At 39.9% G+C, this 14,189-nt stretch overlaps 1 protein-coding gene across 1 annotated transcript in view; it reads left to right on the plus strand.

Moving 5' to 3' along the window:
• Positions 1 to 14,189, plus strand: part of GPC6 (glypican 6) — a 353,913-nt gene that overhangs the window by 291,128 nt on the left and 48,596 nt on the right. Inside the window, exons 5-6 of the mRNA XM_009891883.1 lie at positions 1,515 to 1,658; positions 6,235 to 6,264. Coding sequence (XP_009890185.1) covers positions 1,515 to 1,658; positions 6,235 to 6,264 — 174 coding nt within the window. The remainder of the gene's footprint in view (positions 1 to 1,514; positions 1,659 to 6,234; positions 6,265 to 14,189) is intronic.

Consider the following 14,189-nt stretch of genomic DNA (forward strand, 5'->3'; position numbering starts at 1 on the left):
TGCTGAAGAATTTAGAACTTTACAAGCTAAAAATCATCTTTCCTGTTTGATTTTCTTAATGTATTGTCCAATAGTCCTCCTGACTAGGGAAGCTAGAGATTATTTAAAAAATCTTACAGATATTCTCAAACCAGACCAAGCAGTATTCCACTCATAAATTAAAAATCCCAATGGCTGTACAACAGCTGACTTGCTGGACTTTGAGCCAAAACAGACCTGATGATTGGACATAAATTTAGTATGTATCAGTTTCTTTCAGCAAATTTTGAATCATTTGGGGCCTCTAAATTAACATCGGGAAACCTAACTAAGAGCCAATTGTAATGTATCCTGAAAGCAACAAAAGTCACAACATCCGTGGCTACTGCAGAGGGAACCACTCAAGGCAGAAAATCTAAAAGTCTGAAACATGAGTCTTTTTGATCGCTGGCTCACAACACAGCTGTTATCTTATTTGCCACACAAAAAGGAATAATCTGGTCCCACAAACAAAACACAGCACCTGCATAAGAGTTTTCACCTCCATAAACCTCATTCAGACAGATGCGCTTGGCATTAGGGTTTTGTAAAATATATCTTAAAAGAAATTCTGACATTTAATTTTTTTTTCTTCTGAGTGGAGGCAAAATGTTGAAACAGCCAAAACACAATGTTCATAAAAAAAAAGAAAGATGATTCCAGAACTGAAAAAGTTGGTATGAAGGCAAACACTAGGATCCTACTTCATCAGAGCACTTGAGAAATTTAACTCTGTGAATATTCTACCTCCTTTCAGCTGAGCAACTTCTGTGAGAGTTCCTCTGGGATATATACTTCATATTCAGTAGTCAAAAGTGTCCTCTATGTCCTTTAGTATCCACAAGATAAATGCTACTGAAACTTTTTTCCAAATTGAAGTCTATGAAAAATTTCATAACCCTGAGCATTATTTTTTATACCTAGAAAACAAACACACTAGCAGAAAATAATTCTCACTATTGCCCACTCAATATGCCTTGCTCCTCTTCTAGGGAGATGTTGGTAGGGAATAAGTAAGTAATCCAGTTATAAGGCTATTTCATCATTGACCTTTTCTCTGAGACTACAAATGAAATTACAAGGCAGGAAGAGCTATGAGTAGGGATTATGAATGAGCTGTGATTCTGGGTAAATACCACATTTTAACAAAAACTAAAACAATTATCAACTAAGTCCTTCCACAAAGGACTTCTTTTTGCTCATTTCTCTTCCTGGAAAGAGAGCAATTAATGCTTTCAGAGGTTAACTTCTTACAATAATCATCTTTCTAAATTAACGGGGTTTTAAGGTCTCTATATGTTTTTATACCTTCACTAAGTAATTAATAATGCTTAATTATTAAACTGATCTTTAATGCAGGGCAAGTGCTCAATTAACTATTGTCAAAATGTCAATAAAACCTGGTTTCAAATATATGAAAGAGAGAATAAAGAGGCTATAAAATACCAGCTTCCCTTTTTTAATGATTTTCATATAACCTACAATGTCTTTTTCAGGTTTTCCAAGGATGTGGCCAACCTAAACCAGCACCTGCCCTGAGATCCTCCCGTTCTGTCCCTGAAAACTTCAATACACGGTTTAGACCATATAACCCGGAGGAGCGACCTACAACTGCTGCTGGCACAAGTTTGGATAGGCTGGTAAGGCAAAATATATTCCATTTTCAAATTAGTAGATACGGTTTGGTAGTATAGCAGAAGAGTGGTAATCTCCTGACAATGTTTTTTTAATAATTTCGTAATATCTCTATATAGTTTCTATGTCAGCTGTTCCAGCATTCTATAAATCTTTTTTTTCTCCATTGGAAATGGTACCAAATTGCATTGCAGGAGAACAATATGACTCGTTTTTTATGCATTAGAAATATTAGAAGTGAATAAGCTCTTTCCTGCAGGCTAAAATCAGATGAGCCACAATAGGTACTTTGCAGTATCAATTCTCTTTGAAAAGTGATCTACAGTAATTTTTTTTTTTTATTTGATTAAAACTTTTTTATGTATTAAAGCAATTTTTAGCAGCTAGTTCTTTAACATATATGCTTGCAAAGGCACGTTGATTTGTTCCACTTCTTTACTTAATTATAAAATTACCACTGCTTTATTTCCATGCCTCTCAAAAATTGACTTGTATCAGTTAAAACTTCAATGATCATTAATCTTGCTTTATTTATTCAATCATTTTGAAAAGAAGTACTTTAACATAAGATTGTTTTCTTTACTACCAGTCATTGGATTCACATTTCAGACTTCAATGTCCCTACTATTTATACATCTATAGATTTATAGTGGGCCAATTATTATAGCTGCTAGTACTGTCTCAGCAATCACCTCGAGGTAAGGCCAATGAGCAAAATTAAAGAGTTGTAAAGCATCTGAATTAAAACAGACCATATCTCATACCCTCCACTTGCCGAGCTCATTGCTGAACACTTGCCCAGCATTGGTCTGTCTTGCCGAAGAGAGCCGTGCTCAGGGCCACAGCAAGAGTGAGGGGAGAGAAGCGTCCAGCTGGGAACAGCCACTGTTAGTTGGAGGTATGAGGTTTCGGTAAGCTGCACTCCTGCTGGGTACCCTGCAGGTGCTGGCTGCTCTAGGGCACCAAAATGTCTTGCCGTGGTTCTGATCATGAGCCTAAAACGTTTAGAGGTTTCTCTGATATGCAGCTTAAACTGCTGAGCAGGAACCCAAGTGTACTAATTCAGATAAGGACCTGGGTATCTCCTTGGCACCACCATTCAGCAGATGTCTTTGATGATCACAGTAGTCTTCCACAATGCCAAGTCTTTCCAGTCACCTCTATCTATGCTGTATTCTATCTATGTACTGTATTCTGTCAGTCTTCATTGCAATTCCACTAACAAAAATACAACAGCATTTCTAGTCAGGACATGGCATTACCCTGCAGCAAAAAGCAATGTTTGTTAGTTCTCTGCTCTTCTGGAAACAGTGTAGTCTGGTTATAATAAAAGAAGAAACAGAAAAGAAGATGTTTAACTCCACTGGACTTAGGTCTTTCTACCACAGCAGATTCATAACTCAGTGTAGCACCTCAGGCTAAAAACCTGGCTGGTAATGCTCAATCCATATTTGACAGGTTCTTAATTTTACCCTTTCACTTTAGATTGAAAGAACCAGCCCTTGTGTATTACTCAGTGCAGGTGCCTGGATCTCGATCTAGAATTGGTCGAGGTAAAGTGAAAGGTCCCCAAAGCCTGTAGGTTTCAGTCATGCTCCAGACAGAGCTAAAAGCTGCAAACGGAGGAAGTGGGAGGAAACATACAAAAAGGATGGCTGGTAGCACAGTTCGTCTTTGATTACTCTTATGTTGTGAGGACAGTTCAAGCATTTGTGCAATGAAAAAGGCAGGTTGAAGAGATATTCCATATTCACATAATGAGAATACTTCTAAACACATTAATATCTTTTTTAAACTACAAGGTTTCAAAATAATAAGCTGTATCCTGAATAAAACAGAGACGTGTCACATGCTGCTGGCCTTTAAAGGCTGTAACTAACAAAAATTGCCAATGCATATAATCCTTTATAACGCATAGTAACTTGTAGATCTTCTAAAGGTAACTTTTCTCCATATGATTTAGCTAGGTTTGTTCACACATTATTTCAGAAAAAAAACAAAGAGCTTAGCATTGCTTCTGTTACTTTAAAAAGCGTTCAACCCACATACCTATTTGTTTTTCTTGCTGGTGATATTTAAAATAATAACTATTCATGGCCTGTTAACGATAAGAGTTGGTATCAAATCCGTCTGCAAATGGCAGTGATGCACGTGTTATCTCCTTTTGGGTTGAGATCAACAATCCCTCGAGTTAGAGATGGCCGCTGACCTCAGCTGGAGCAAGGAAAGGCTGTTTACGTGGATTAGAGCAGAAGGCCTTGTTTCAGAGCTATAATCCCTTAGCAGCACTTGGGAAAGGTCACTGCCTGCATCTCACACCAACATGGGTAATTTTATCCAGAAGGATATAAATGCTGCACTCCTGCCTCGCAGGAACACCATTCAACCTCTCTACGTTAGATCCTTAGTGTTTAATGTGCGGAATCATTCCCTGAATCACGTATCTCTCTTCATTAACTATAGACAGAGCCCGGAGGACCAGCTTCAGTTAGATCCTCCTAACCCTTGCAGTGCCAACAGGACATAAGGAGAATCCCACTCACAGCAGTTTTGCAGTCTGCACACTGATCATTTTCTATTGCTTGCTTAATAAAAACATACAGCCATATTAGTATTTTGATAGTCGTGTCAAGCAGTTAAAGGCCCTTTTGATTATTATAGGTATAAGAAACAAATCTTTCCTTGTGAGGCAGCTGATTATTCAGTCTTACATTAGTGCTTTTAGAAGTCTGTTCTGAAGTTTGTATTCATAAAGCACTGTCAGACCACTTAACTTTAAGCTGTCATTGCAAAGTCCAAACATGCAGCTATGTAAACCTCAAAAGAAATGACAAAGAATTGTGCTTTCACCTGTCTTGGACAGCATATCCGCAGAAGAGACCAAGTTTAAAAAATATTTCCTCTGCATCTCAGTCTTATACAAACAAGTAGCATATCTGAACGAATTTTTTTTACTCCTGATCATATCCAACCTATGAAACCTGCTCATATTTATAAACTTAATCCAGGTGAGCATATTTTATCAGGTATGTTGCACAAAGCAGCCCTCATAAGAAGCCTACACTGAAATCACCGGCTACTGAGCCCTTCTGAGAAAGTGCTCCTTCATCCTTGCCTGAACTTGTGTGATTAATGCAGCTATTCCGTTCCAAGGAGGAGAGCAGTTTCCCTGTGTTATCGTCATAGCTGTAACCAGTAAGGCTTAATAAGCAAGAAATAGATCAAAATAAATTGTGAGGAATGTGACCCCAAAAAAATTAAATATACCCCAAAAGAAGTGGTACAGATGGTTTAAAACACATCAGATTTATTTAAGAAAACACATAGAGCTTGAGAGAGTTCTCTAAGCATAGATGTAAAGCACACATCTGAGACACCCCAGAGTACCTCAAACATGGGACTGGTAGATGTGGCACAGGACTAGAGGAGACCAATATAATTCTAGAGCAGGCAAGTAGAATACACTGCAGCATCTCGAGCTATTCAAGATAACTATGCTCAGGGAATCCAATCACATCTTCGCAGCACAGGGCCTAAAAGTCAGGCTCTTTCTGAAGTCAATGGAGAGAGACACACATCTTTGGAGAGTGATTCACCCCATCTGGCACAGACACCTCTTACAGACTGGGAAATTAAAGGCTCAACCAAGATATCTACATGTAGATATGCAACACTGAGATGCCTCAGAGTATATAAGACATCCAATTGGGCTGGCAGATAGGGCAATCCTTTGGGATGCCCATGCCCTCTTGGACTAGCAGTTGAAGGCCGGGTAGGACACCCTAGAACATGCCTGTTATGTGGCATCAAAGATGTAGAACAGAACTGAGCCCCAGCTTTTTTCTGCAGGTCCCTCGGGGTGGAATTCAGCTACATAAACATAGTCACCTAATGCTATTTGAGATGCCTATAGTCTTCAAGATGTCCAAATGTGAAAGCGAAGTTAGGGGAAACCTGGCTGGAAGTAAGATGGAATACCTCAGAGCTACTAAATTCACTTTCTATGCCCATATTTAGGTAACTGGATCCCATCCTGTTTCTCTACTGACTGTAACAGAAGCAAAAATGAGGACTTTCCTGATTCAATATAGGTATCCATAGTGTAGATACCTATAACCAGCTATCTAGATTTGAAGTCTAGATGACTGTAGTTTTTATTGTTAACAGAGAGAAATAAAGGTCTTTGTTCAGTTGTCTAAATATAGGTTTAGGCAACCAAATTGAGATCAAACATTTCTAAAGCACGATTCATCTCATCCTAAAGTATACATTTAAACAGCTCAGAGGAATCATTTCCTATCCCTCTACAACAAAGTGCCAAAAAATAGCAACCTTAGGCTAGGCATCTAGCAATTACATCTGAACTTCAGTAAGATACATATTGTCAGAAACTAAATAAATTTAACCACTGAGCTCAGCTGCTTCCGTAGAGCACGATCTAGGATTTCTCATTTAAAATCAACTGCTTATAAAGACTCGTTATCTTCTCTGTGGTTGCCTGTTTGGTATAACCTGTGGTTTATTTTGTTTTGTTTTGTTTTGTTTTTCTGTTCCTGAATCTGTTTCCCTCTTGCTTCCCAGAGGACTATCTGGAGGACAATGCAACATGGTGTAAGCTCTGGTATTCTTATTCTTCACCTTCATTCCCATTTGTCTTTGTACAATGCTGGGCAAAGCACTTCTTTAAGTTTCATCTTCACCTTCTTTACTTTGTGTGTGTCTTGTAGGCTAAAATGCTAGCAGTTCTTTCTGTACTTTTGCATTCTGGCTGATTAAATTCTGCCCAGCGCCCAGAGCTGCTGGTTCTTTCCAGTATTTTTCTCCTGCTTCAAGGATGATGTCTCACCCCCAGAAAGGAGCGTATGCAATCCCTCAGTGAGCTAAAAGCTGACATAAGCATCCCCATGGTCTCAGACACCAGATATGCATGTGCAGTAATGCAAACACCACGGTGGCGTTCGGCTCTGGGGCCTGTGCCTTGCAACAGCAGCGCTGGAGCAATGGAAACAAGCTCCCGGGCCTTCCTGGGCTCTCTCCCTAGGATTGCCCCTGTCTTGCTGTCCGATCTTGAACAAACCACTAAGCTTCTCCCTGGGAGCTTGATAAAGTAGATTCCCTTATGCTTTCCAGCTTGTGAATGTTAGAGGTCCCTGGGTTTCAGGCAGAAGGTCTTCTCAGCAGGGTTCAGCGCAGCCCAAGAGGAAGGCAGGAACCACGCAGATGTGCATCATCTCACTTGTGGAGTACCTCAAAGCATTTAGCTGGGACTGTTACATCCTGCTTCTTATCAGGACTAATTAGTCTACAGAGAGCACCGTGCTGATATAGCCACACTACCTCCTGCGCTCGAGCTGCCTCGAGTACCTCTGTATCCACCGCACACAGCACAGTGCTGCCTTCATCCAGCTGGAATTCCCCCCGAGAACATGCTGCAGGCTGACCCGGCTGGACGTGGATAAAATAATTCCACATTTTCTTTCAGCAGGATGTGGAAGTTTGCTTGGTTTTCCACAGGGGAGCTGATGCACTATTAACCATATAATACATAATGCACATGCATACTATGGAGAAAGGCAACAGAGAAATTGGCTGTGGCATTTTGGAAGTGATTTACATTCAAGTACAGTATAGTGGCTGCATAGATAAGTGGATGAGCATGCACCCAGTCTGGAAAAGGAAACTTTCCATGCTCTTTACCCTGGGGAGGGGAATACATTGTGTCACACTTTGTAGAAAAACGTTCTTTTATCTACCCTCCTGCTTTCCTTAAAATAAAAGTAAATAAAGTCTCAATTTCCCTGAGCAAAAGACCCTGAAACATATTTTTAGGAATAAAATGGGATGTATTTTGAGTGTCCATTCTGTCATATTTTAAATATTTTTTTTATTCCATTGTGTAATAATTTTGTTACAATAAAAAAATGCAGTAGTAACCTAACAAAACTGTTGTGAAAAATTCCTTCCCAGTGTTCAAAAACTTCATGAATTAGAAAATATGATTAAAAAAAAAAATTAATCTGCTTTGCATTTTAGCTATAAAAGACTGAAATTAACATGGCGACATACTATGAAGACATTGATCTGAATTGCCCAGAGAATCCTCTGGGCCACTCCTGAAAGTGGAGCTTATGTTTCAGTTTTGCTAGAATCCATTTAGTTCAGAATCTGGAAATGTTAAATATATGCAGTGATAGCACAATTTTCCTGAGACAGGATGTGTATTCTCAACATTTTATTTCTCAAGAGGCCCTAGAATAAAATCCAGTAGGTATAAATCGCAGAGGATTTAAAATATCGAGGTGAATTTTTCAAACACCTTCTGCACAGAAGGCTGTAGGGAAAAAAAAAATGAGCCCGTAAAAGACTTCATAGCTGGGGAGGTATTGGTCACACTCTTAACAGTGAAGATGACAGGCTTGTGCAGGTGTTTTAGAAGCCCACTGACTTCCCACAGGCTGCTCCCCCCACAACCCTTAGACGCTGTGCTGTTGGATGTGCCATTTCACCCTGTGTGATGTTAATCAGCAGATAACTCCTGTAAAACACAAGGTGTACAGCTCCTCCGGTTTTAGGTTTTGTGTGTTTAAACAGAGTCCTATTTCTTATTAGCTGCCTGGATACAATACTCATGATGGATAAATATAGTTTTGCAACATTTGTTGTGGTCATTTGGTGTCAGATTTAGGATTTGTTTGGTTCTCCAAAAATAGGTGTTTGCTCAGTGTCAGGTTTTGTTTATTCTCAGTTTCTGTGTCACAGCAATATCTAAGTAAGTTTAAGTCTGTGTGAACACTTTTCCCCTCATGGTTAATACCAGTTTCAGGTGGCAAAGGTGGATGAATGATGGTGGCTGTCAGAACCCTCCTGGGAGACCTGCCAGAGTCCTGTTCTTAAAAACGGCGATATTATTCCATCCCCCAGCTGAATGGTTGTGCATGCTGCGGTGTCTGATGCATTGCATTCCTGACGTGCGTGAGGCGGTTACTAAGAAAGGGCTTTGGTGTAGTGGCTGCCTCTGTCTTCAGGTGGAACAGGTCTGCCTGCTGTTCAGACCCTGCTTAGTATGAGCAAGGAAAGACTGTCTTCCAACAGTAACGGGAAAGACAGCTCTCTACCTTAATTAGTCGTCCAAAAAAAATGCGCAGTCTTGATTACCATGCAGGGTTTGCCTTGCCTGAATAGTGATGTGTTGCCTGTCTCATTGAACACAGTGCTTGCTGGAACATCTTCTAAAAATGTACTCGTTAGTACTGGTTGAACTTCCTTAACCTGATCGGAGTGAAGACCCACTGAGAGTCATTATCTCATTTCCAGGAATGTCTTAGGGGTATGAATGGGATTATGTATCCCTATTACAGAGATGGGGAAAACAAAATGTGTAGGCAGAATCCACTCCTGTTTACTAGCCTTGTTTGCACACAGTTAGATGAAGAAATGGCATAGTCATGGGTCTTCAGCTGTTGAACATTGAGGCATTAAGTGATTCCTGAGCTTGGCTATTAGAGTAAAGAAAAGCAAGATGTGAAGGATAAAGTTTGCACATCTGTGCCACATCAAACCAGACTAAGATGAAGTGGAATTTATTTGTCCTTGTTTTTCATGTTTCTAATGTTGCTATCCAAGTCTGACCTATCACTTCATTCCTTTATTAATTGATGGAGAGAATTAGGGATATCCAGACCTTGCATAAGATACTCATTTGGAGATGACAAGAATCTGAATTACCCTCTGAATTACCCGTTTCTCCCCACTGAGTGTGAAGAGAATCTGGATGATTAGGACAGACATCCAATTTGTAGATTTGGCTTTGGAGTTAGGTGCTATGAATCAAATGTGCACAAAGGAGATTTTGGTCTATAAAATATATTGATAGATAGTTCTAATCATACTTCTAATCATACCTATTGTCATGGTATCATCAGGTACTTAGAAGGATGGCTAGTCTCCAACAAAAATAATTCATTTCGGAGGCTGAACAAGTTTTATTCAATGGCAATTTCCCCTTGTAAATCTGGATTAAAATCCTCTTCTTTCTGTTTGATGTTTTAGCTTCTGCTCAATAAAGACATGGTGTTTTTTTTCAATATACAGAAAGTTTGTATTATCAGCCTCTGGAAGATGAATCTAAGCAGGAAATACATCAACACTGCTCTTTCAGCTGAAAGATAGATCACATTTCATTTCACGTGCCTGTGCATGAATCTGTGCGGAAGGAAAAGTGAATTCTTAATGTTCTTGTTAATGCTAAAGAAAGATAGTGACTATATAAACATCCTCTGCACTTTAGCATTTTGACATGATATTAAAAGAAAAAATATGGTTTGAAAATCAGCAGCAGGGCTCGTGCCCCCACTTGAAGTGCATAAACCATGCTCATTTAGATGTTTCCAAGTAACATGACAGTAACAACGATGACTGACTGTGTGCCTGAAAAGTGTTACACTGTGATGAATTCTTGCATTGCTAATATTAGTACAACCAACAAGTTCTAAGTTTCCATAAAAAATGGATTTTGTAATATATCACCAGTTCCTTTACCCCTAGAGAATTAGAGGGTCCTTTTGTGCAAGTGACTACAGACTGTAAAATATCTTCAGCAACAAAGTTAGTTGGGCACAAGTGTAGATGCCAACAGAGAAATTAGATCTTTGATAATTTCTGAATTAATTGCAAACAGTCATTCTCTCTCTCCAAAGAAAAATATGTGTTATACTTTACTGACAATTAGTTCTTTCCAGACTTTTGCAGCTATTTTTATTTTGCTGAACGCCAGTGCACAAATATGTTGTGGACTCACAACAGGAGTGTGCAATGCTGAACTCCACTTATAACAAATAGTAGGTTACAGCAAACTGAAAGCTGATTTCCCAAGCCAAATATCTCATACATTTTACTTTTGTTGTAATAGACAGAAATTGACACTTTATGGACTTTTATGTGTATTACTAGTGGCTAGAAAGAAAGTAAAATACAAGGACCAAAAAGGTTTACCTTCATACAGATAGTGACCATTTTGTGTACTTTCTTTAGTTAAAACCTAATATTTTATATATTGGAAAAGATTTCCTATATTTTCTTCCTGCTTTTATCTCCCATCTGCCAGTCATATGAATGTATCAGTCTAGGTTGTTGGGGCAGCAATACAGGATGCTTCTATAAGGCAGCTGCCTGTAAACAGCAAAGCTTGAGTGACTGGTTACAGGTCCACATTGATGGGAAAGCCAAGACCTCTAACAATACTGGGGAAGGGGGAAGGAAAGGATTCTTCATATCTGATTTTATCGACCATCAGCTATGGACTAGTCTAAGGTTGTACGTCTGTCAGCAGACCCAGCAGCAATTTTTGGATCCTCAGTCTGGGTGTAGGCCTCAGCAGCATCACAGCTTCACACTGAGGCAAAATGCGTAGCTTCCATATTACCACTCCAGGTACTTAGGCACCACAGAAAGTAGGAGAATACCTGCAATATACTTCAGCAGATCCCACTCTGGACACTGGCGTGTCCTGAGGTACATGGTAATAGACAACTCCAGCTATAGGATTAGAATTTAGCAGCATGGAATCCCTCCACAGCTGGTTAAGAAAACAGGCATTTTCAGCCCTTAATTTCCAGTCTGATGTAGACACCAGCCAGAGATTGCATAAATAGCTCCCTGGAATTGCCAATGTTTCTCTGTTCTATGAAGAACTTTAGGCTTGACAAGATATTTAGCTTACAGAGGACTAAAGCTGACTTGGATTAAACCCCTGCTGAGCAGCCAATACCTGACCTCCACAAATAGCCCTACTGACCTGAACGTGACTGAGGCTATTAGAATTTAGAACTTAGGTGTACTCACTGGGCACTGACTTCACCATGTTCTGGTGGCTTTGCAGTCTGGTGGCAGCAATCATAAATGACCATCGTGTACATGTGTATGTTGGTTTTCTTGGGTTTTGCTTCTTCTGCACTGAATGTTTGTCATGTTCATGTCATTTCTGGTACATAAGAAATGGAATTCACTGTGTCATATTCAATGTCTATAGTATGGGTGTTACGCGGAGCTCGGTTTGTTAATCATCTCCCATGGTAGCAATGGAGAGCTAATCAAGATGGTCAATAACAGGCAGAATTCACTTGCTGAAACACGTGTCCTGTGCTAAGTGAGATGCCCCGTACCATCCAGTCACCTGCAAGGAGCTAACAGATGTGATAAGGGCCTTACAGGAGTTCTTTGGTCTTCTGGATGCTCCAGAGGACTCAAAAATGGCATTAGATTCATTTATTTCTGTATTGAATGAGGGTTCTAGGAGCTACTCATAAGATCTTAAATTAGACCAAAACGAGGCAGCTAGCCACCTGAAAAACTCCCTAAACTCCACTGACTAAGGAGTCAATAGGCTGTCCAGAGAGAGGCATCTAGAGCCTTCACGTGAGGGTCCCAGGTATGGTGCAGAACCTACTGGAAAACTGTACTGGCATGTGGAAGAAAGAGAAGGCCTCCAAAGGCAGTGCGCAGGCAACTGAATCCCACTCCAAGTCTCTACTGTCTGTGGTGGGGTTTTGACATCCAGCTCACATGTTAACACCCACGCTGAGAGCTTTTAAATTCAGGCAAGACTGACTGACTGCCAGAGCCTGATGGACAACCAACTGACATTGCTATTCCCTTGTATGGGAGCAAACCACCTTGCTGATACACAGCCAGCTTTTAACAGTCCGTAGTATAATTGCATTCGCTTTAAAGTGCTGGGAATTTTGCTTTCTTATTATATATTTGGACAGCTTAAATAGTATATAGGAACCCAAATGAAAGTTGTTTTTCTCCTTAAACATTCAAGCCCATAAAAATTTCCAGTACACAATAATAACTGTGTTACCTAAGTAACTGCTACAGTGACTAGCGTAAAAAGCTAATTGCTTGAAGTGCATTGCCTTTTTTAATATAACATACCTAGAGTGCTTATATATTAGAAGCATGATATATATGCAGAAATAACAGAAATTTCAGAAATGCATTTCTTCTGCTGAAAAAAGCAGCAATCACTGATAGAAAAAAATTCACTGCATAATAAATGAACCTGAAAGAAGTTTCCTTTTTTCCACGATCTCACAATGAATGTTAATGGGCTTAAAAATCAGAGACCATTTATAATCTTAGAAATAATAGGTACATAAAAATCCTTTCAACTGTTATTCATTCATTCAAATGAAATCTAGTTGACCAAATGGAGGTATCTCACCCTAGAGCTAGCCAAATAATGTATCCTTTACTGTCAGCTGAGACAAATAAGCACTTTCAGGGCACAGCTGATCAGAGCTACTTTAAAAATCTCTATTGGATTAAGATGCACTTGCACCCTTCAGCTCCTGTTTCTCACCATTGACTGCAGAAGAAGATTTCGTAGCTCAGATGGGGACACTGGTGTCCTGTGATATGAATTTCAGTCTCAGACTGTGGTGGAGCTCACAGTCTACAAACCCAGATAGACTGTGAAATTACTGTCATACACCTTGACAGTATTTCTACTTCATTTGTTTTGGCAACAAGGGGTCACCCAGTGCTGCATTGAACATGTATTAAAAATATGTTCCTGCCTTGAACACCTTAATGAGATCTTCCTTTCAGGTGTTTTTTGCTTCTGAAGTAGAAAATACAGGGTTCCCACTCATTGCTTATTGTCTCTCTGTGATTTTCTAACCATCCATTTGCATTATGGGAATGGAGTAATCCAGAACAATTAATCAATCAGCTGTTTCTGTAAAGCATGATCTTCCTAATTTCCAAGTTAACAAGTCTGAATTGGCCCTCTGTTTGCCCCATGAGGAAAAGAGGAGAAAGTTGATGTAATCTTCCCCCTGTCACTTATGATCAGGCAATTCAGTTCAGATTACACCTCCAAGCACAGGAGCAGCGCTGCCTAGGGTGCGGGTCTCCTGGCGACTATGAATATCCTTCTCTTCATGAGGTACAGAGTACTTTCTCAAGTAGTGACGGGACTGGGAAACCATGGCTGGCTTTATTTGCAACCCATCTCTCCCAGATAGTAATGCCCACATTGTTGAGAAAGAAGAGAACAGCTCCTGTCTCAATCCCACCCAGCTGTTGCAAAGGTCGCTCACGTACTAACACAGGTCTCTATTCTCAGGCCAGCCAGAATTCACCCAGGTAAAGAGCTTAGTTGCTAGGTGGAAAATGGTGAAATCAGCTCCTCTCTGCCCACAGAGATGCCCAGTTTCATCACGCTTTTCATCAGGTCACCCCTTGCTTGACAAAAATCAGTGTGGCAAAACTGAGTCCCCTAAAAATCTCTTTTATCATTAAATCAGCTGGATGTAGACAGATAGGAGAGGGATTGATCGGAGAAAAAATACTGCCTGTGAAATGTGCAGGAATGTGACCGGCTGCAAATTGACTTGGTAATGTCCTGGGACAAAACCCCTGAAATTCTCAAGCTAGTTGTAGAAGCACTTTTTAAAAATCCTATTTCCCACAGGTTGTAATGCTGATTTATTTCTGTGCTAAAATGCGAAATAACATGGCTGGCAAACACT

Source organism: Charadrius vociferus, unplaced genomic scaffold, assembly GCF_000708025.1.
Source record: "Charadrius vociferus isolate BGI_N301 unplaced genomic scaffold, ASM70802v2 scaffold110, whole genome shotgun sequence".
NCBI lineage: Eukaryota > Metazoa > Chordata > Aves > Charadriiformes > Charadriidae > Charadrius > Charadrius vociferus.